We start from the raw sequence: 21,644 nt of genomic DNA, 5'->3' as shown, positions 1-21,644 counted from the left end.
GTTGGATTGTTAGGTCAGCCAGAACAGGGCATTCCAGGGGCTGCTCAAGGGTGAGAAAGCTAGATGACAGTGTAAGAGATGTCACCAGTTCTCAATCCTGGCCGAGCGTCTGTACCATTGGGGGCCTTGGAAGGGGCACGGCTCCTGGATCCCAGGGCAGCCTCGTGCATCTGCAGCTCAGGTGGGGATGGACCCCCTGGGACAGACTGAATGCAGGCGTTCCGAGGAGGGAGCTCCCTGGGGAAGATGACCTCCCCGTGGGGTGACCAGGCTACGCAAGTCAGAACAGACTTCCAGAGTCAGTGTTTCAATGGCATTCTCCATGCCCTGGGGGGCATTGAAGCTTATTGAGCTGGCTGTTGGGCAGCATACGTCCTAGGAATATGATACAGGAAGGACAGACATGTCAGCCAGAGGGGGGCATCCCCCAGGGAGCCTGCAAGAGCTTGTGGCTCGATAGTTTCACCACTCCAGAGGGGAAGGTGTTTCTTTGAGATCCTTTCTTCGGAAAATGAGATGCAAATTAAAGATGTGGTGGCAGAGGAGAGCCAGATTCCCACAACCTTTGCAATAATAGGAATTAAAGAAAACCCATCCTCAGCTTAAACACTGTCATTCTGGATGATGGCAGGGTGGGGGTAGCCACAGCCCCACCTAAGCTGCGGCCAGGAATGTCCCCGAGCTAGTGACTGCAAAGCTTCCTTTAGACTTGGGGACTCCACACCTCGACAGGGCGTCTGCCCCACCCCGGGCAGTGCCTGATTCTTTCGAGGGGCACGGAAAGCTGTTGCGAGCTCCAACACGTGAGTTGAAATTTTAAAAGCATTTTAGTAGGGGACACATCTTAGTTTTCGGATCTCAGGGACATCTCGTCTCCCCCGGCTGTCTCAGAGCTCTCTAATTTTGTTTGACGCGCCCGGTGCCCAGACTCGATAATTTGACCCAGTAGCTGGAAACCCATCGTTTAGAAGGTGCGTCAGCCTTCGAAAGCCCCCCAAAGACAGTGGCTGTCCCAGACAGTGGCCTTCCTGCCAGACCCCGAGAGGGCAGGGAACTCAGCCCGATGGCTCTTCCATGGCTTGACCAGTGCTGGGAGAAGGACCCAGGCCAGGCCGCCTTCTCCTCGAGGTAGGGGCAAGGTTGTTGAGTCTGTTTAATGCCAACACTGTCAGCCGAGCCAGACGCTGCTCACATCCCAAAAGCAGCGAGATTTAATATTGAAAGGACACTTAATCCCCTCGCTGGGCACCACCTTGGAGTGGATTCTAGGGCTTGCATGCCCTAGGGGTATTCTCTCTGGGCGGCGGGTGTCACCTCCCAGTAGCCCCCAGGGACGCCTCGCTCCACCATCCCGCTGTGCTCCCACAGTTGTCCGGCAGGGGGAGCGAGGGCTGGCGCCCTGACCCCACACCCTCCCTGCATTTGCAGCCCAGGGGCCAGACCTCAGGAGAGGGCCCCAAACTAACCGTGGGGAGGCTGAAAGTGCACCCCCGTGTCTGGAGAGCGCTAACATTGTGAGCCACCCAGCCATGTTCAGATCCTGGATGAACTCGAACCCACTGGAGATCTTCTCTCTCGCGGGGCCGCGGGCCCGGAGGGAAAATGCCCATGGGGCTTGCCTAGGAAGGAGATGCTTGAGGAGTTCGAGTATTTTTTAACTGAGCAGGGGACCGAGGGGACGTGGGGAAAAGTCTGTACTGTCAGCTCAGTTTTCTGTCAACCTAAAACTGCTCTAAAAAATAAAGCGTATTCATTAAAAAATATGTAAAGACATAGATACGTATATAAATACTGCGCATTCTGCCTTTGGCCTCCTCACTCCCGCCCCAGGACCCGCCCTGCCTTCTCCTCCTGGGGTTTCACTGCCGGTTCCTCTCTACACAGGGCGGGCTGTCTGTCGGCAGTTTGCTGGGAGAGGCTCCGAGGTCACGTTCTGGAATCAGTTCTGCTGGTTTAGGCCCCTCCCCCGTCCCCTCGTGGCCCAGCGGCAGTGCCTTTCCTGGGAGAGTCCCTGGGCTAGTGGTTGGGGGCCGGACTCCCTCGCTGGCTGCAGTGAGCCGGGGACTTATCCTCTGGGGCTTCCTGCCCTTGTCTCTGAGTCCAGGGCAGTGATAACATCCTCCTACCGCATCTTGGAGAGGACTGGAGATGATACAATGAAGGCATAGCCTTGGGTTGGCGTGCAGTGAGCGCTCAAGAAGCACTAGCTGTGCCCATCTGCAGCATCAGCAGCCCCAGGAGGACCCCGGGAGCCCCTCATCCACACCTGTGGGCCTCATCAGAGAGTGATGAATAGATTTGATTTATCGAGGACTTGCATTGGAAAGACCATTGCAGGCATCCTAGGTCACTGTCATTTGGTTTTTTTTTTTTTTACTTGAGGAAGATTGGCCCTGAGCTAAAATCTGTACCAATCTTCCTCTCTTTTTTTATGTTTGCCACAGCATGACTTGACGAACGGTGTGTAGGTCCACGCCTGGGATCTGAATCCACAAACCCTGGGCTGCTGAAGCGGGACGTGCGAACCTAACCACCCTGCAAGTAGGCTGGCCCCATTTAGTTTTTTAAGTTTTTGCTTTTAATTAAAAGCATTATAAACATACAGAAAGGTAGAAAAACATAAAATAACTGTATACTACCCCATCAGAATGCAGAGTTTTAAGGTTTTGCAATATTTTTATATTTGCTTCCACTTTTTTAATTAAAAAAATTTTTTTTTTAACTTTTGAGGTATCTCCTACTAGATGCCCATCAGTTTTCCCTCCCCGTCCACTAGCGTGGACATCTATATCTATATTTACATCTGTATCTGTATCTACATCTACATATCTCGATATAGCCATAGCCATCTTATTATTAGTTATGTATGAAAATTTTGTATAAATGTGTCTGTATTTGGCGAGTTGATTTTCTCCCGCTTCATTATTCCATGTCGATATGTGTAACTGAAATAGTTTGTCTTCACGGATCTGTGATTTCTTCTGCTGAGGATACACCATCCTTCACTTAGTTTCCTGTTGGTGGCATTGACGCTGTTTCCCTTTCAGTGGTGAATTCACCCAGTAATCCATCGAGGGCCCGTGACGCTCCCATGTCAGCCCTGGGGGTACAGCAGTGAGCAGGACGGACAGACTAGAAGTCATCCCTCACAAAGCATATGCTCCACTAAAGAGAGGAGGACACCGAGTTAATGAAAAAGTGAAGATGATGTATGTCGCCCATTGGCGAGTGCTACACAGATAAGTAAGAACTGAGAATGGCCGCGTGGCTGATGCGTGCTAGGGAAGGGGGCTTCCCATTGCTATTTTAAAGGAGGTGGTTGGACTTGAAGACGTCAAGGTGGCCAGCCACGTGGAGGTCCAGCTTACCAGCCAGACGAGCAGCCAGAGCTGAAGCCCTGAAGCCCGGGGGTGGCCACCTGTTTCTCTATTGTGTCGACGAAAATAATCCATAACCAATCTATAAATGAAAATTTGGGTGAGTTTATTCTGAGCTTAAATCTGAGGATTATAACCTGGGGCCTTTCTTCCTGAAGGAAGAAAGGGCACCAAAGAAGTTGGGTGCACAGGGTGGTTATCTACCCCCAGAGAGGATGTTTCACATAGGATTGAAATGTCCCTTTTACAATAGTCACGAGACTGCTCTGTCGGCACAGTGATTGATGGAAACAGCAGGTAGGTCTGCTGTCTCGGTGACCACAGCAGGGTGGCAGTCTGTTGTCTCGTGCTGGGTGGTCACAGGTGAGCTGGGTGGTCAAAGGTGAGTGCAGCGATCAGTTCCTAGCCTAAGGAAAGATGCTTATCCCTAAGGAAATGCCAGTGTAGGGGGAAGTTGCACCTTTATCTCAAGGGCCTTTGTTCTGGCCATAGGAAATGTCTAAGCAGATATACAATGTGTGCTCAACAGCCACAGTCAGGCCCTTTTGGAAAAAACAAAGTCAGGCCGAGTTAGATTTATACCAAATGGCTTCCTTATATACTCCAATATATCCTATTGCTTGCCATTTTTATTTGTCAATTGCAAACCGTGAGGAGGTGTCCTTGTCCCAGCTCCTCTGCCATCTGTGACTAGAGGTGGAAGTCCTAGGTGATTGGTGGTGGCACACCTTTTCCTTTACCAGGTATTCCAGAATGTTCTCCAAGACGGAGGTTCTGATTGAGACTCCTGCCAGCGGTGTGGGAGGGTGTGTACATTGCTCACCTGGAGTGTGCACCTACGGGGAGGACCGTGCCACACCAGCACGTTCTAGACGGAGACACGGTGTTCCCAGGGAGGAAGGCAGAAAAAGGCCACCAAGGACATCCATGGAGGGTCCTGATCTTGACGTTATTTGGAATAAAAGTTCTTAACAGATATGATTCGGTCAGGGATCTTGAGATGAGGAGATCATCCTGGATTATCCGGATGGTCACTAAGTACCGTCACACGTGTCCTTATAAGAGAGAAAAGGAGAGACACAGAAACACAGAGGACAAAGTGATGTGGAGGAGAGAGAGAGAGACGGCTGCAAGCTGAGGAATGCCGGCAGTCTCCTGCAGTGGGAAGAACCAAGGAACCAGGTCTCCAGGCGTCTCCAGGAGGCTCCAGGCGTCTCCAGGAGGCTCCAGCCGCTGACACCAGCCTCTCAGACGTCTGGCCCCCAGAACTGTGAGAGAACACGTTTCTGTTGTTCTCAGCCACCCAGGTCCCGGGCCTTTGTTAGAGCAGCCGCGGACACTCCGACACCTGCATGTTAACGTGTTCGTGCAACCGCAGGACACAGCTCAGGCAGAGAGAGCCTCAGAAACATGCCAACTTCGAAAAAGAACGAGGCTGAAAACACCGCAGGAGTGTCTCGGAATGGTGTAAGGAGGGGCCGTTTCGGTGGCTGGGGAGCCTTGACGCCGCCCACCACGCGACGCTGCCTGCAGGTGCAGAGGCTGTGAAGACATCTCCTCCTGCACAGTGGCTCCCTTACCTGTGGGGGACACGTTCCTAGACCCCCCAGTGGATGCGGAAACTGTGGATGGTACCCAACCCTGTATATACTACATTCTTTTCACTGAAAGGAAGCACTTCACAGCTTCTCTTTGGCGTATCTGAATTGCCAGCATCACTGCTCTTGCGCTTTGGGACCATTATTAAATACAATAATGGTTCCTTGAACACGAGCACCGTGATGCCCGACAGTTGATCTGATAAGCAAGGTGGTTGCTAAGTGACTGACCAGCGGACGGCATGCGCAGTGTGGGGACCCTGGACGAAGGGATGATTGACATCCCAGGCAGCACGGAGCGGGACGGCGGGAGATTCCATCACGCTACTCAGAACGATGCCCAGTTTAAAACTTAGGAATTGTTTATTTCTGGAATTCTCCGTTTAATATTTTCAGACCACGGTTGACAGTGGGTAACTGAAACCACGGAGAAGGGGTTCTCCTGGACTTAGAGCAGACTCCTTAAAGAAGGCCATCTGTGAATTCCACAGACGTTTTTGGGGGACAGACGTATGCCAGGAGGCCCCGGAGCCCGGGATCAAGGTGACTGAGGCGGGCTGTGGCTGGGGGGGCGGGTTGTGTCTTCCTCAGGGCCCTGGAGTGAAGGTGCATATGGTTGGGTGGTCTGCCCATCCCTTTTTTGCCCATAAACTCTGTTATATTTTGTACGTGATTTTGCAGAAACAAGTGTCTTAGCTCAGGCTGTCGTAACAAAGTACCACGGACGGGCCAGCTTAAACAACAGACATTCGTTGCTCACAGTTCTGGGGGCTGGAAGCCCAAATCAAGATGCCGGCTGATTTGGTCCCCGTTGAGAGCCCGCTTCCTGCTTGCGGACGGCCGCCGACTCGATGTGTCCTCACGCAGCAGAGAGAGAGAGAACTCTGCTGTCTCCTCCTTTTCTGATAAGGCACCAGCCCACCCTTAAGACTTCATTGGACTGTAGTTACCTCCCTAAAGGCCCATCTCGAAATCCGTCACATTGGGAGTTAAGGATTCGACCGTTTTAGGGGACACGGTTGGTCCATAGCAAGGAGGCCTTGAGGGCAGCGTTCATGGCTTCATGGCGCAAGCTGGGGCAGCCTCCCGGGAGGGCAAACCTTGACCTGTCGGCCCTCGTTTTATTAGCGCCTGTCAAGGTCACCCCTCAGAGAGCTTTGTTCCTTGGGAAAATTGTTTTCTAGTTTCTGCAAAGGCATTAGATGAACAGGCCAAGCGTATCATGAAAAGGTTAAGAGTTGGGTGCACACTGGTTGTTCAGAACCTCTTAAATGATGCTCTCAGCAGCCTGAAACGTAAGCTCATGCTAACACCACGACTTCCGCAGAAATGGTCTGGCCCCGTTTACAGCCCACGCTGGGACAGAAGCCCTCTGCCGCCCGACTGGAAACCCAGCGTGCTCTCTCCAGCCACGGGGGAGGGGAGGCTGGGGCTGTCTCGAATCTGGATGGAGACCCGGGTGGAGACCCCGTTCCTGATGCACAGAGCAGCACAGTGCCACGTGAATCTGGGGCATGGAAGGGACGTGTGTTCACCTCCTGAATGGTCCATCTCACCTGCCCTTCTTTGAATGGACTCACCACCCTTCCCCAGACCTGACCCCCGGCCGACGAGGAAAACACACCAAGGAGGCACTGTGACTCTTCTTGCCATAGGCAGCGATCTTAAATGAAAACATCATTTGAACGCAGCTAAGGCGTCTGGTTTACCTGCAGCTTGGTTTCTGACCTGGGGGATGTTGATTTTGGCTTACAGAGAAGACACTAAGTGCCTGTAATATCCCTGGAGCCTTCTTCTTCTGGATAGAGAAACAGCTCAGATTTCCTGCCATGCGTGTCTTTACCCAGCCAGCAACATCGGGCGATCGTGCTTGGCAGGCTGCTGGCCTCCGGGGGACGTCCTCTGTAGACGTGTGACGTGGCTTCTGTCTTTTGGGGTCTTGATTCTAGCTGGGAGCCAGCAAGGGCCCTCCGGGAGACGTTCAGACCATTGCTGCCCTGCCTGTTGTGGGAGATGCTGTCTGTCATCTCCGGGGGAAAGTGTTTCTGGGGCAGGCGCATTTGGGACATGCTGCATTTGCCAGTGTCTCTGAGAGATGACCATGGAGAGGGCTCTGATAAATTCTGCAGTGAAGAGAGCTGTGTGTTTTTGTTTAATCTAGCTATGTTTCCCACACTTATTTGACTGGGGGAGGATGGAGTGTGTGGGCACACATGTGTGTATGCGTGTGTGACGGGAGAATTAGTTCTCCAAACACCAGTTGGGAAGTGGCAGCTTAGGAGATCTTTAGATCTTCACAGGTAGGTGTGGACCCGGCTGTCCCGAGCCGAGAGGAGGGAGAGTTTGTGTAGCCTGGGGAGTGGGATCTGAGCTGGGCTGCTGTGAGCCGGGCTTGAAGGAAGGATTTAGGGGGACAAGGGCGAGGGACTCAGGGTGGAAGACGACGGTACCCACAGGTGGTGGGAAATGGAAGACAGATCTCATTCTGTGCGTTCATCCAAAGATGCGAGGAGGGATGGAAATGGAGACCATATTTGAGACAGTGGTTACGGAAAGACCAAGAAGACCAGGATAGACGGCGCCTCTTTTCATAAATACGGTTCATGCACCCCTTTAACCAGCACAGCAGGTGGGTCTCAGGGGTATTAGTTTCCTATGGCGGTGGGAACAAAGTCCCACAGACGGGCGGCTTTAGTAACGGGATTTACTGTCTCCCAGTCCTGGAGGCTGGACCATGTGGGCTGGGCTGGTTCCTCCTGAGGCCTCTGTCCTTGGCGTGTAGATGCCGTCATCTCCCTGTGTCCTCACATGGTCGTCCTTCTGTGTGTGCGTCCTCATCTCCTCCTTTTGTAATGATACCCATCATACGAGATTAGGGCCCACCCTAGAGACCTCATTTTACCTTAGTACCCCTTTAAAGATCCTCTCTCCCAATATAACCTTGTTCTGGGGTGCTGGGCGTCAGGACTTCATAGGAATTGTGGGGGGACACAGTTTAGCCAGTAAGAGGGGCTAATGCCATGCCGGTGGCTGGGGTCCACATTTAGACAACCCGCTGGCCCTGCGGTGTGATAGAGAACTCAGCCCTAACAGACGGGGCCGCTGTGCCGCGCCATGCGGGCTGCAGTCTCTGTCACCTTGCTAGGGGAGGGTGAGGAGGGGGTCGGCTTCTGGGCGGGGGTCCCCAGAGGAGGTGATACTTGACCCGAGTCCTGGGACTCCCCACACTCTGGGTTGTGGTATGATCCTGATTCAGATACTGGGTGGCTGGTGTCTTTCTCCAGGGCAGCCTGTGCGGGGGAAGTCCACCCTTCACGTATTTTGGGTGCTGGGTCAGAAGGCCTGCTATTACAGAAACTTGGGGAGCAGCCCACCCCGTTGGCCAGTGCCCCCGTGCCTTCCGGTCCCTTGTCATGGGGAGGAGAAACAGGGATTAAATAAACACCAAGAAACAAGGCAAGCTTTTCTCTCACTTTTCCATGTGGTCCACTCTTCCCCAAAACCCACCTGCTCCCATGCCCCCCACCTGCTCTCAGCCCTGCCTTTACTGTCCTCTCTTAGCGATTTTCAGAGAGCGCAACAGAGCCTGGGTTCCTCTAGTATTCAAATCCAGTTCTTCCATTTCCTGTGAAGGCTGCTCTCCATCTGCAGCCATGACCTTGACCTTGAGTTTCAGTGTCTGTGCAAAGCTCAGAGCAGCCCCCTCGGGGGTCCCAGTGCTTTGAAGATGAGAGAATTTTACCCATTTGGAGGCAAAAAATAAATGAGTAGTCACCAAATCTTGCTTCCAATGTGTTAAATATATAAGGTGTCTGAGATTCCACTTAAATAAAAAACCATTTTTTTTGCTATATATATGTGCAATATATATATACTACACATATACAATAATGTGCTATGCATATGCAGTAATGTGCTATGCATATGCAGTAATGTGCTGTGCATATGCAGTAATGTGCTATGCATATGCAATATATGTGCTATGCATATGCAATAATGTGCTATGCATATGCAGTAATGTGCTATGCATATGCAGTAATGTGCTATGCATATGCAATATATGTGCTATGCATATGCAGTAATGTGCTATGCATATGCAATATATGTGCTATGCATATGCAGTAATGTGCTATGCATATGCAATATATGTGCTGTGCATATGCAGTAATGTGCTATGCATATGCAATAATGTGCTATGCATATGCAATAATGTGCTGTGCATATGCAGTAATGTGCTATGCATATGCAATATATGTGCTATGCATATGCAATAATGTGCTGTGCATATGCAGTAATGTGCTATGCATATGCAATATATGTGCTATGCATATGCAATAATGTGCTATGCATATGCAGTAATGTGCTATGCATATGCAATATATGTGCTGTGCATATGCAGTAATGTGCTATGCATATGCAATATATGTGCTATGCATATGCAATAATGTGCTATGCATATGCAGTAATGTGCTATGCATATGCAATATATGTGCTATGCATATGCAATAATGTGCTGTGCATATGCAATAATGTGCTGTGCATATGCAATAATGTGCTGTGCGTATGCAATAATGTGCTGTGCGTATGCAATATATGTGCTATGCGTATGCAATAATGTGCTATGCGTATGCAATAATGTGCTATGCGTATGCAGTAATGTGCTATGCATATGCAATATATGTGCTTTGCATATGCAATAATGTGCTATGCGTATGCAATATATGTGCTATGCATATGCAGTAATGTGCTATGCATATGCAATATATGTGCTATGCATATGCAATAATGTGCTGTGCATATGCAGTAATGTGCTATGCATATGCAATATATGTGCTATGCATATGCAGTAATGTGCTATGCATATGCAATATATGTGCTATGCATATGCAGTAATGTGCTGTGCATATGCAGTAATGTGCTATGCATATGCAATATATGTGCTATGCATATGCAGTAATGTGCTATGCATATGCAATATATGTGCTATGCATATGCAGTAATGTGCTATGCGTATGCAATATATGTGCTATGCATATGCAGTAATGTGCTATGCGTATGCAATATATGTGCTATGCATATGCAGTAATGTGCTATGCATATGCAATATATGTGCTATGCATATGCAATAATGTGCTATGCATATGCAATATATGTGCTATGCATATGCAATAATGTGCTATGCATATGCAATAATGTGCTATGCATATGCAATAATGTGCTGTGCATATGCAGTAATGTGCTATGCATATGCAGTAATGTGCTATGCATATGCAATATATACATGCTATATATATATATATGCTATAGATAATAAACCAGAGCCGATGGAAGCTCTGCATTTTTATAGGTCATCTTCGTAGGTCTTAAAACTGTAACCTTGATAAAGTCTACTCCAGCCGTGAGGTTTTTTTGTTTATTTTTATTTCGTGTCTTCTGTCCTAGGTCAGGTTTCACGGTGTCACCGTGGCTGCCGATGCAGCAAGTAGGACAGTCCATCTGTCTGTCCATCAGTGGTAGTAGGGGACCGTGGAGCCAGATTAAGATTTCATGTTCTCTTGGAACAATTTTATTTTTCCTGGAACACTTTAGCAGCAAAATATGGAGTCTTTGTTAAAATTGCTTCAACTGCCATTATTTTATTCTTTCCTTAATTCACAGGCACCCAGCAGGGCCAGTGACACAAACACGTTCTCAGAGCCGCTGCACTTTATCGACCTGTGTTCCTCCAGCTTAATGCTTGTCCCCTGAGGTTAGTGACACTGAAACGTTGGCCCCGGGGTGCTGAGTAACCTTCCCTCCCCTGTCCCGGCACCAGCTTTTCCCAGGAAACTGGTTTCCAGATCGCATTTTGGTCCTTCCTTTCCTTCCCTCTCTGTGGAGCCTACCCCGCCCCTCGTAACGATGGGTCAGAGCACCCATACAGCCCCTCGCGCCTCCACGCGCCGGGTGAAATGCGGGATGCCCACTCCTGTGTGAATTTCGGACGAACAACGAATAACTGTGTCGCATGAGGATGTCCCGTGCAGCGTTTGGGAAATACTTAGAGTCAGCCATACTCGTGGTTGATCTGAAATGTAGCAGCCGTCACTGGGCGCCCTCTGTTAACTGGCCGTCCTGCCCGGAGTTAATAATTACACATTTCTGCAGGTGTTTGCTTTTCCCACGGATCCGCTGATCACGTGATTTAAATGTGTTATTAAGGTCGAGAGCCTCCCGCTCCGGCCCCGGGTGGTCATGGAAAGAACTGGAAGGCAGGCAGCCACCTTATCCCCTTCTGGATGCGGTCCCGGCTCCTCCTCAGACCCGTCCAGCGGGGGCTTCTGCACTGCAGCTTTGGTAGCAGATGCGTCCGTTTGTGACCATCTCCCGTAAGCCACTGCGGGTGGCAAGGGTGGGTGTCCTCATGGCGGGGGCCAGACGAGGGGGTCTGGGGAGCAGGAGGAGGGCAGGGCACGGCACCTTCCCCACCGGATGTCCTCTTTGGGCGATCAGTTTTGTTTCTGGAGTTCGGTTTGACTTTAGCCTGGCACAAAACTCCGCAACACCCCCCTCCCCTTGTTTTTTTGGAAGGCAGACCCTGGCTGTTGTGCCCACTTCACAGTTCCGATCTGTGTGTTCAGGATGGTATGTCCAGCTGCAGACGTGTTGTGTGTGGCCTGCAAAGTGACCATTGAAAACAATGGATTCCCAATGCTGATCCCTTGCCAGCTCTCCCTGCCTGGAGACCGCCTGCAGAGCTGGTCCCCGGGGCCGAGCGGCCGGCTGCCTACCAGCAGGAGCTGGAGTTGAAACGCGGCCGCCTGGCTGACTTGGGGCATGTGTCCGGCCCCTTTTGCCTCAGCCCGCACTCTGCCCCCTTCCCTGTGTCGGGCTGGCTCCTGCAGGCGTCTGTGTTCAGGAGCCCTGGTGTCCCCGGGAACGTGTTTGCTGAGTGTCCACTGTGTCCAGTGAGAATGAGCAGAGACCCCGTGCGCATGGAGGCGGCATACTGCACAGACGAGATGCACACGTGACAAAGGGCGTACATCCGGGGCTAAGGAGGGCTTTAGAGAAAGTAAACTGGGCTGGAAGTAGACGGTGGGGCGCGATTGTTTTTTTAAATTTTAAGCCGTGGTGCTCTTTTGGGAAGCTGGGAGTAGAATGCATTTGAGGGAGCCTTCCTATGTGTGCCCCTGAGGGAGTAAGCTGGGCGCTTGGCACCATCTCGTCTGCTCTCTCAAGCGGGCCCTTGACTGACTTAGAGGTGGAAGGCCAGGACGTGGCAGGGACGGGCGTGCACCGTGTGTCTGCTCGGCGTCAAGCTCTGCTCCACACGCCCATTTTTCAGATGCCAACACTGAGGCCCTCGCTGCCCTGAAGGCCCCATGCTTTCTGGGGCCAAGGTCCATCCCGCGTGGGAATGCTGGCGGAGTGGCAGGTGTGCCTGGAACCGCCTCGTTATCAGACACTCCTGCCTCCGCCCGTGCCTGGCTTCCCACAAACCCGACAGCGGTGACTCCACGGTAGATATTCATGCCCGCCGGAGAAGGGCATGCACGTTCCGTCCTCTCCCTCTGCTGTCTCTCGGCCCCTGTGGGGTTTGGAACCAGCGCAGATGGGGGAGGAAGGAGGGGAAGGAGCAGAAGCTACTCTGAGCCACCTTACGCCCCTCAGGGCAGGAAGAAGCCACCGGACCCCATGGTGACAAGACCTAACACCTGTGTCCATCCTGGTGCTCAGGTGAGGAAGCCACACTGCTCCCGCTGGCCCAGCAGCGCCAGGACTCGGTCCTCACCCCTGGGAGAAGGCTGGTTGCACATGAGTTCTGCAAGGTTATAGCCACAGACTCGACTCGAGGTGAACCTGGAGCTACGATTCTTGTAAGAGTTGCCTGGGGGGCTTTTAAGACTCTGTCGACACTGGGGCCTCGCCCAGACCAATTAAATTGGAATTTCTGGCACTGTGTTTTTTTTAAAGATCCCCAAGTAACTTCCTTCTGCCGCGACTGCTCTCGTGGGCCTGCTTCATTGCAACCTGGGACATAGTTAGAAATAGTTATTTCCGCATATTATGTCGTTATATTTATCATATAATCTAGATTTATATTGTATATTATAAAATAATATGTTATGATAATTACTTATATATAATTGTATATAATATATTATAATAATTATAATAATATATAATCCTGTATTATAATTGTAACTGCCATATAGTACATAGCGTGTAAATACTGTACACTGTGTAATTATGCCAGGCGCTCATTTCTTCACGCATAGATGGGGAATGAGCGAATGCATGAATGAACGCGTTGCTCGAAGCTGCAGTGAGGCTGGCTGGCTCCTTCCTCAGGGGGAATCGGGAAGGCCCAGCTCCCGTCCTCGGCCGCAGCTCTCTCTTCCCCCACCAGATTTTGCACTTCTGTGGTGGGAAAACGTCAAGCTGAAATTACAGAGGCGTTTGGTCGGTGAATGCAAGAATACCCGTTTGCCCTGAATTTTAGTTGAGGATTACAATGGGGTGAACTTTGAGATTTTTCATTAAAAAAATGAAATCTTCTTGGTGATTTGGATGATGTGCCCTTCGAGGCCTTTAATCGGCCGGGTGATGCCCATCCTGGGGTGGTCTGGAGGAGGGGGAGGCAGAAGACAGAGAAGAAGGCCAGTGTGAGTGAGTGGATGGAGCAGTGGTCAGGCTCTCAAACTCACAACCCGGGGCCGGAAAGATATCGCCAGTGAGAGAGCCCGGCAGGCGGAAGGAAGATCGGAGGATGTTGAGTCTGAGAACCCTAACCTGGTGAGGGCATGCCAGGCCAGGCAGGGTGCCACCACTCGCTCCTGCCCCTAGGTGCCATGTGGCAGTCCCCAGCATTGCCTGATCCTCCCGATGGTTAAAACAAGCCAGAAATCTGGGTTTTCGTGTGAAATCTCCAGGTTAGCAAACATATGAAAGCCTGTGTAGGTCAAACAAACGGCGTGTGGGGGCCACACGACCCTGGCCTTTTCTCTGAGGACGGTCCAGATCCTCTTGGCAGGAAGGGAGCCCCTGACCTCGGTCCTGGTCTTGCCCTTCCCTCTGGAGGGTGTGCATTTCTGGAGCCGCTCCCTTGCTCAGCCGGGCTTTGCGTGTGCCTGTGTGTCTGGTGAATCCTTGTGCAAGGCTGGGTGGAGAATGGAAACGCACTGGGTGGCTGCGTCCAGGACCCACTCCGCAGGCTGAGCAGGGAAACGCTTCCTGGGGATGTTTGCTCTCGTTAAATGGACGTTAAATAACGGTGGGTGGCAGCTTTCCCTAATCAAATGCAGAGTTGGCACTGGATGAGCTGTGTCCTACCTGGGGCTTCTCTGAGCCTCCCCTCCCCCACCACTGTCCATCATGAAACACGAGGACGGGACATGCACCCAAGCACCTACCGGGCTGAGCTCCTGGGGGAGAAGGGCAGGCGAGCTCTTTCCTTCCCTCCCTCCCTCCTCCTCCTTCCTTTCTCTCTTCCTTCCTCCCTCCTTCCTTCCCTCGTTCCTCTCTTCTCCTGTGAAATTTCCAACACAGAGAAGGAAAAGCATGGAGAACAATATAGCAAACATCTGCGTCCCCAGCTTCATCAAAGGTCGACATTCTGTCATATTTGCTGGAACCGTTTTAAGGAAATCACACCTTACAAGTGGCGTGGCAAGCCCTGTCAACACCTTTCTCCCTCCCGAGCGACGGCCGCCCCTCGAGTTTAGAGTTTCTCTTTCCTGTCGTGTGCTTCTCCGCCGTTCCTCCGTGCATGCCCACGTGCCATCGACAGGACCGCGCCGCCGCATCTTCCCAGCCTTTGTGTAGGAAGCATCCGTGCTGTTTGGGTCGTCCCACAGATGCCTCCTTTCACCCCCCTGCTGTGTTTGGGGATCCTCTGTGTGCTGCTGGGGTCGTTCATTCTCACAGCTGTGCAGTCGTGGGAAGAAGAGACCACACCTTAAGCAGGCAGTCCCTGAACGATGAGGTGGCCCAGGACAGCCTCGTTTTTGCGGGAACGACCTTGTGCCTCTCTGCTTGTGTGCGTGGCCTTGACCTCCCTCACAGGGTTCACGTGGAAGTGGAATTGCTGGTTTGGCACATCCTCCACCAGCTCCCCGGCATCCCTGGTTCACACCGGCTTTTCTCCTCACCTTTCTGGACCGCGGCCCACAGAGCTGGGGCGGCCTTGCACGTGCTTGCTCACAGCCCCGGCTCCAGGTGGCAGTCGGCATGGGGTGACGGGCGCTGGGTCTTTGCTGAGGAGCATTTATTGCCTTCCGTCGTGAGGGAGCTGCACCCCCAGCTGCCACGGACTCTCGGGGACCCCGGCTCCGGCGTCAGCCAGCTCACGCCTGTGGGCTCCGCTCACTCCTGGGCCTGGACATTATCTCATCTCTGAGCCCGGCCTGCCTTCCGGTTCTATTTTTACACGTCTCCTCTTCTTGCTCCGTGTTTGAAGCCGAGGGGGTTATTATGGCGTGAACTCGGTGCCCCTCTGACCTGAGCCTGCACGTCCTCTGCTGCTGCTCTGTCCTCAAAGAGAAACCAGAGGGAGCCTTTTTTCTTCCTTTGCAAAGTTTCGAGCGGCTCCAGCGGCCCCTTGGTTAGTCCCTATAAACTGTGGTCATGGCCGCAGCGACTTAAGGCTCCTTGTAAACGCTGGGTTTCCCGGCACCCGGCAGAGCTCCCTCGGCCCCCTGCCGGTCCTGCCTGCACCCCGCTTGGGTCCAGGGAGGTGGGGGTGGGGGCGCGCGGTCTCGCTGCCTTCAGATCCGCGCATCACACGCGACTGGACCTGAGCCTGCACTCACGCAAGCACCAGTGTCCACTGCGCCCCTGGCTTTTCTTTCTTCGATTTTCACATTTCCTCATCTTTTTCCTCCTTCCTACAGACATAGGGCAGCCATGCCGCGCAGCCCGACATCCAGCGAGGACGAGATGGCCCAGAGCTTCTCTGACTACTCTGTGGGGTCGGAGTCCGACAGCTCCAAAGAAGAGACCATCTATGACACCATCCGGGCCACCGCGGAGAAGCCGGGCAGCGCCAGGACGGAGGAGGGCCAGGGTAACACGCTGGTGATCCGCATCCTCATCCAGGACCTGCAGCAGACGGTGAGCCCCCAGCTCATTCCTGGTCCACATCAAGCGTGATTTGAACTCAAGGGTGCCTATGGTCACCCTCTGCATGGCCGGTCCTGGTGGCCCCCCACATGTTGTGCTGTTGACTGCCACCCCACTCCTGCTGGTCCCAACCGTCCCCCTGCCTGCCTCCCAGCATGCTACTGGTACCTTGGTCCCCGTCATTCGTGGGGCACTTACTACATGCCGGGATGGAGGCCACACCTGTAGGGCACAGAAACTAGCCCTGCAGAGGAAACGCACACAGTGGGCACATTAGCAAACGGGGCTCCCAGCACCCAAGCTGCCCTGTGCTCAGTCACGCACGGCCCCCGACGTACCTTGCTCATTCCCACTTGCTGGGTGTGCAGCTCTGCCTGGGCGCCCTTCCCCGCAGTGTCCGCTGGCCGACTCCTGGTTCTCCCTCAGGGTCTGGACCACATGCTGGTTCCTGTGTCACCCCCAGCCCTCGGGGCTTCTTCTTGCTCATGACCCCTGTCGTCCACCCCCACCTCGCGCTTGCCTAGTGCCTGTGGGTCCTTGCTGGCGGGTCTCCCTGGAGGGTTGACTCGTGGGTGTGCAGCAGGGCGCCCAGCTGCCTGTGTGGCACTGGCCCCGTGGGTGCTCCAAATCGATCACCGAAGATGCCTGAGCGAGCATCCCTAGGTCGCACCACCTTGCGCCTCCCTCCCGGGCACTGTCAGACTCGACTCCCTGAGAAAGCGTTTCATGTGAGCTTTGCTTCCTTGATCCCTGACTTTTTTTCTTTTATAAGTCTATCGGGGCTTTCTGATGAAATCGGAAACTGCTCAGAGCAGAGATAAGCACTTGTAAATCTTGCCTCTCCCGGTTCCCGTGAAAGGGCTGCATTCCCACGAGTGCTCCTCAAGTGCTCCTGGTTGGTGACGTTGCTGATCTGGGGGAGGTTGGGCGATTCTCAGGGACATCGACATGCTGTTGTGCGTGGTCCTTTTAACATGCCCTTGCTCAGTGACTTGCGTGTGTTTGAGTGTCTGTGATGAGCCAGGTTATGTTCCAGGCATGGGGTGGAATCCCACACATGGCGGCTAGGAAGGTTTTGTATGATGGGAAGGGTGTGAAGAAAGTAATCCAGCATGGGGTGATGGGTGTGGGTGATGGGCAATGGAGTGATGGGTGACGAGTGTGGGTGATGGATGATGGGTCATGGGTGATGGAGTGATGGGCGTTGAGTGTGGGTGATGGGTGATGGTGTGGAGGGGTGATGGGTGTGGGTGATGGGTGATGGATGATGGGTGTGGGTGATGGAGTAATGGGTGTTGAGTGTTGGTGATGGGTGATGGATGGGTTTGTGGATGATGGAGTGATGGCTTATGGAGTGATGGGTGTTGAGTGTGGGTGATGGGTGATGGTGTGGTGGGTGATGGGATGACAGAGGCGATGGGGTGGTGATCTTTGCAGGGCTGTCAGATTACTGGCCAGCTCTTTAAGGCACAGTGCCTCCAAGGCCCCCGTAATACAGCTGGAGCGTGGCGAATGGGAGCTTGTGGGGATGCCTAAGAGCTTGTGGGTTAAATGAGATCTGAGCTAGAGAGACAGCGGCCTCTGCAGGCCATGGTGGGAAGTTTGACTTCTGCTCTAACTGCGTAAGGAAATGGTCAGAGGGCCTCAGCCCAGTCTTGTTTAGGGCCTTTATTGCACAAGAAAAAGGTTCATTCCATCTTCTGGTGTTTCCTACATGGTATTGGCTTCTTCCCAATGAAATTGTGTTAAACTGAACAGGAAGGTATTTAGGGTCTCTCTTGTGCCAGGTGCTAAACCCGGTGCCGGGGAAGTGGAGGTGAACATCCTTCGAGCATGGCGCACGTGAGGAAGACGGTTGTTCTGGGGCAAACGGGCGTGAGCAGGTCCCTGTGGGTGAAGGGGGAGCAGGAGCTGGGGGTCTCCCCTGCAGTGCTTCCGTTTCAGCTGGGGCTTGAAGGACCGAGAGGGCTTCACTCTGGGGAGGACATGGCAGGGGAAAGGGGTGCACTGGAGCTTGGGCTGGGCAGTGGGCACAGCGGGCAGAGGGGTGGGTTGGACCAGGGGTGGGGTGTGGTGTGGTGGGGGGACCTGACCGGCTGGGCTGGGCTGGGTTTGAGCTCTTTGTGGAGTCTCACTGAGCAGATGACAAAGTCTGGGGCACACAGGGGAGGCTCAGAGAGGCCCTCCAGAGGCCGAGTGTGCGCCTCCGGTGGTGGGAATTCTCTTGTCTCTCCCGATCAGGTGGCCTGGAGTCTCAGAGAGCAGCCCTTTCTGCCATAGGTGCATGTGCCGGATGGGGTGGGGTGGGGCGGGCACAGCTCTCCTTTGGGGCTCCCCATTTATAGAAGAGGAAGGAATGGGCCTCCACCTTCGAGTGAACCCGCCGGGGCGTGCTGGGTGGTAAGTCACTGTGCCATGTCCCTTTCTGACTTGTGGCACGCTTTGTCGCAGGTGTGGTTTTGAGCCCCAGTGTCCTGCTGCGTGCCCAGCACAGGGAGGTGAGGACGGAGCTCGGGCACGGAGCAGACGTTGTGGGCATGGTGGGAACCCTGGTTGGGTCGAGTTGGGAGCATTTCACATGCCGTCCTCTGGGAACGGCCAGGCGGCCTTAGTGATGAGGGGGCGGTTGGTGCAAAGGTCCCTCTGCTGCAGAGAGAACATGGGGCCGTCCCAGGACTAGGACTCGGGCACCTGGGTGAGACAGGATCGTCTCCTTCTGTGCTGTCCCGTCATCTCTCTTTCTCACATCATGTCGGTCTTGGGGTGCTGAGGACCCTCCTCATTTGAGAGTTGTGTTAAAGGAGGTGGGAGAAGTGGGGCTGGATCTGTGAAGTTGGTGAAGACAGGGTGGTATAGACGAGGTGGTGTAGACAGCCTCGGAGGCTCTCTAGATAGCAGGCCTGGAACTACAAGTCCACCCTTTGTACATGAAGAGTGACGGGTGGTGGCAGAGGCCGTGATGGGGAAGGGACGTGCGCTGGGATCAGAGGAAGGGGCGGCCCGTCCCGCTGCGCCACCTGCTGGCCATTCGGTGCTGGCGCTCTTACTAGGCTTGCGTCACCCTGCTCTGTGCACATCCAGGGCCCCATCTTCCAGCGCTGTGGGGTCTAATGAGTGGGTTCAGTGCCTCCGAGGGCTGGGTCTCTCCTCTCCTCCCATGTAGGCAGCTCCAGCAGGGGACCTCTGCTCGTGGCCCGGCCCTAGGCCCCCGCTCTCCCTGGGGACGGGTGCTGCCCGGGCTGAGGGTTCTGTACTGCTGGCACCTGTCATCCCAGAGCGAGGTCAGCCAGATGCTCCACCTTCTAGGCAAAGCTCGGGGTGACCCGATGCCCCAGAACTAATCCGGCAACACCGCCGGCCTCAGGGCCATGCCGGCAACACAGATGAGTCTTTTCGGGAGTGCGGACATGGTGCCGAGACGCTCTTTCTTCTATGCCATTTAACGTCTCTTATAAAAGTTACGTCATTCTTATAAAGCACAGACGTCAGCCCCAGAAGTTTGGTGGACATTCTAGACGCGCCTCTCCAAAGGGTTCCAGGTAATGGGTGGATGTGCATACGGATAGAAACACAGGTCGGTACACACACTGCTAATAACTCACCATCGTGAAGGTGATTTAATTTGACTATAAAAGGCGAAAAAGACCATGAAGGAAATACGAACTTTAGTAGTGTTTTTTGTCGCAAGAGACACTGTTTCCAGATAAATCCGTGAAGTTAAAAGAAACAATTATGAAACTCTGGAAGGCTGGAATCTTTATTTGTTTTCTTTTTTTTTTTTGTGAGGATGATTGGCCCTGAGCTCACGTCCGTGCCCATCTTCCTCTATTTTATGTGGGATGCCGCCACAGCGTGGCTTGTCGAGCAGTGCAAAGTCAACACCCAGGATCCTAACCTGAGAACCCTGGGTGGCCAAAGTGGAGCATGTGAACCTAACCACTGCGCCACCGGGCTGGCCCCTTGTTTTCATTTTTGATTCCGGTCTTTTGCCTCCTTTTTTCATGCTCTGAGGAACTGAGTTCTTTCTCCTTATATCATTTGGGGTAAATTAAGCTAATTTCTGTAATAAACAGACCTCCAAACCTCAGGCGCTTGGCACAAAGATGTTTTCTTTTTTTTTTCTTTCCAGTCCACCGGGGATTGGCAGGGACAAAGAGGCAGAGGTTCTGCTCCACGCAGTCCTTCAGGGGGTGCAGGCTCCTCCCATCTAGTAGCCAGGCGGTTCCCTGGAGCTCTGGAATCCCCCGCAGGGTCCCCTGTATGTGCCCAGAGGATGAGGGAGGGAAGAGAGAGAACTCGTGGACCACGTCACTCCCCCCACCTCCCCTCGCTTCCTCTGCAGGCTGCTCCTGACCGTAGAGGGGGCTGGGCATCGTAGCGTAGCTCTGAGCCAGGGAGGCGTGGGTCACAGTGTGTCGAACAAGTAGCTGGTTGCACACACATGCACTCTCCTCTCCTCCCCCACTTCCTGATTCTTCTTGGTGCAGAACTGTTTCCACGTGGTCACCATCCATCTCACTAATGTCCGTGCTGCTTCAGAGCGCCGAGTGTCTCCATCCCTCTTCCAGTGCGAATGCCCATTGCCAGGTGTAAGTGTCCTCTATTCTCATGTCACCCCTGATTGGGATGGAGTTAATCGTTCAGTGTTTTTTCCAGGAGGAGTTGCTGAGGGCGGTGCTTCCTGGGTGAATGTACAGCTGATTCTCATTACTTGCGGTGGTTGTATAGCCTAAAAGCCACCTTGAGCAAGCGAGTACTGAACCCCACCTGTAGGGGACATGCAGGGTTAGGTTCCTGTGGGCCTCTGGTCGCAGCATATTCACGGATGGATCAGTCCATGACCTCGTTTTATATATTTCTGTGTAAAGACACCTGATCTGATACACATAGTTGATTCATTAACATGGAACCCACTGCCAGTGGCACTATAGCACACGTGTGGAAGGAAGCTCATCGAACCACACGTATTTCCTCTGGGTGGCACCCCGCAGCCTTCTTGTGCTTAGCATCCCTAGACAGGTCTTCAGCACCACACTTGGGTGCAGGGAAATCACCAAGAAAAAGCACAGAAATGCAAAAATGGGGCACGAAATAGACCACAATGAGGACGCTGGTTTACAAGGTGGCAGCTGAAACAGAAGGCAGAGTGTCGCCTTGTCCAACCTCAGCCGGAACCTGCCATCGGGCAACTCAGTTTTATTGACTCAATTCGGTTTTACTGTAAATGATCACAAAGGTGTCACAGGTGTTGATTTGGGGTCACAAATAAATTTTAGCCAGTAGGCAAATCCCAAATACGGAATCTGTGACTAACGAGAATGGAGCACATGCTTAAAAATATTTCTGAGTTCCCTCGGTTGGCGTGTCGTTTTTCTTGTGTGATATGTTTTGAGTCACAATTCTACCCCCCCGCCCCCAATCTATGGGATGTTGTTGCATGACCTTCCTGCCCTGAAGATTGCTTTGGATATGTCTTGTTGGTGGCTTGATTTGCTTTTTTTTTTTTTTACTGGATTCCTACAGAATTGACTTCAGTTACGACACCAGGAAGGGTGTGGTGCTGGCC

At 52.9% G+C, this 21,644-nt stretch overlaps 1 protein-coding gene across 2 annotated transcripts in view; it reads left to right on the top strand.

Annotated features, from left to right (window-relative positions):
• SHANK2 (SH3 and multiple ankyrin repeat domains 2) overlaps nucleotides 1–21,644 on the top strand; it is a 559,575-nt gene that overhangs the window by 56,283 nt on the left and 481,648 nt on the right. The window contains exons 3-4 of one of the 2 annotated variants that reach the window (XM_070488372.1): nucleotides 3,048–3,243; nucleotides 15,850–16,069. In XM_070488372.1, coding sequence (XP_070344473.1) covers nucleotides 3,212–3,243; nucleotides 15,850–16,069 — 252 coding nt within the window. In that variant the 5' untranslated portion in view covers nucleotides 3,048–3,211. The remainder of the gene's footprint in view (nucleotides 1–3,047; nucleotides 3,244–15,849; nucleotides 16,070–21,644) is intronic. The other variant, XM_070488373.1, reaches the window with a different exon arrangement.

The sequence above is a fragment of the Equus asinus genome, chromosome 17 (genome assembly GCF_041296235.1).
Source record: "Equus asinus isolate D_3611 breed Donkey chromosome 17, EquAss-T2T_v2, whole genome shotgun sequence".
Taxonomy (NCBI): domain Eukaryota; kingdom Metazoa; phylum Chordata; class Mammalia; order Perissodactyla; family Equidae; genus Equus; species Equus asinus.
Note: the sequence above shows the minus strand (reverse complement) of the source record. Positions and strands in the feature narration are given on the sequence as shown.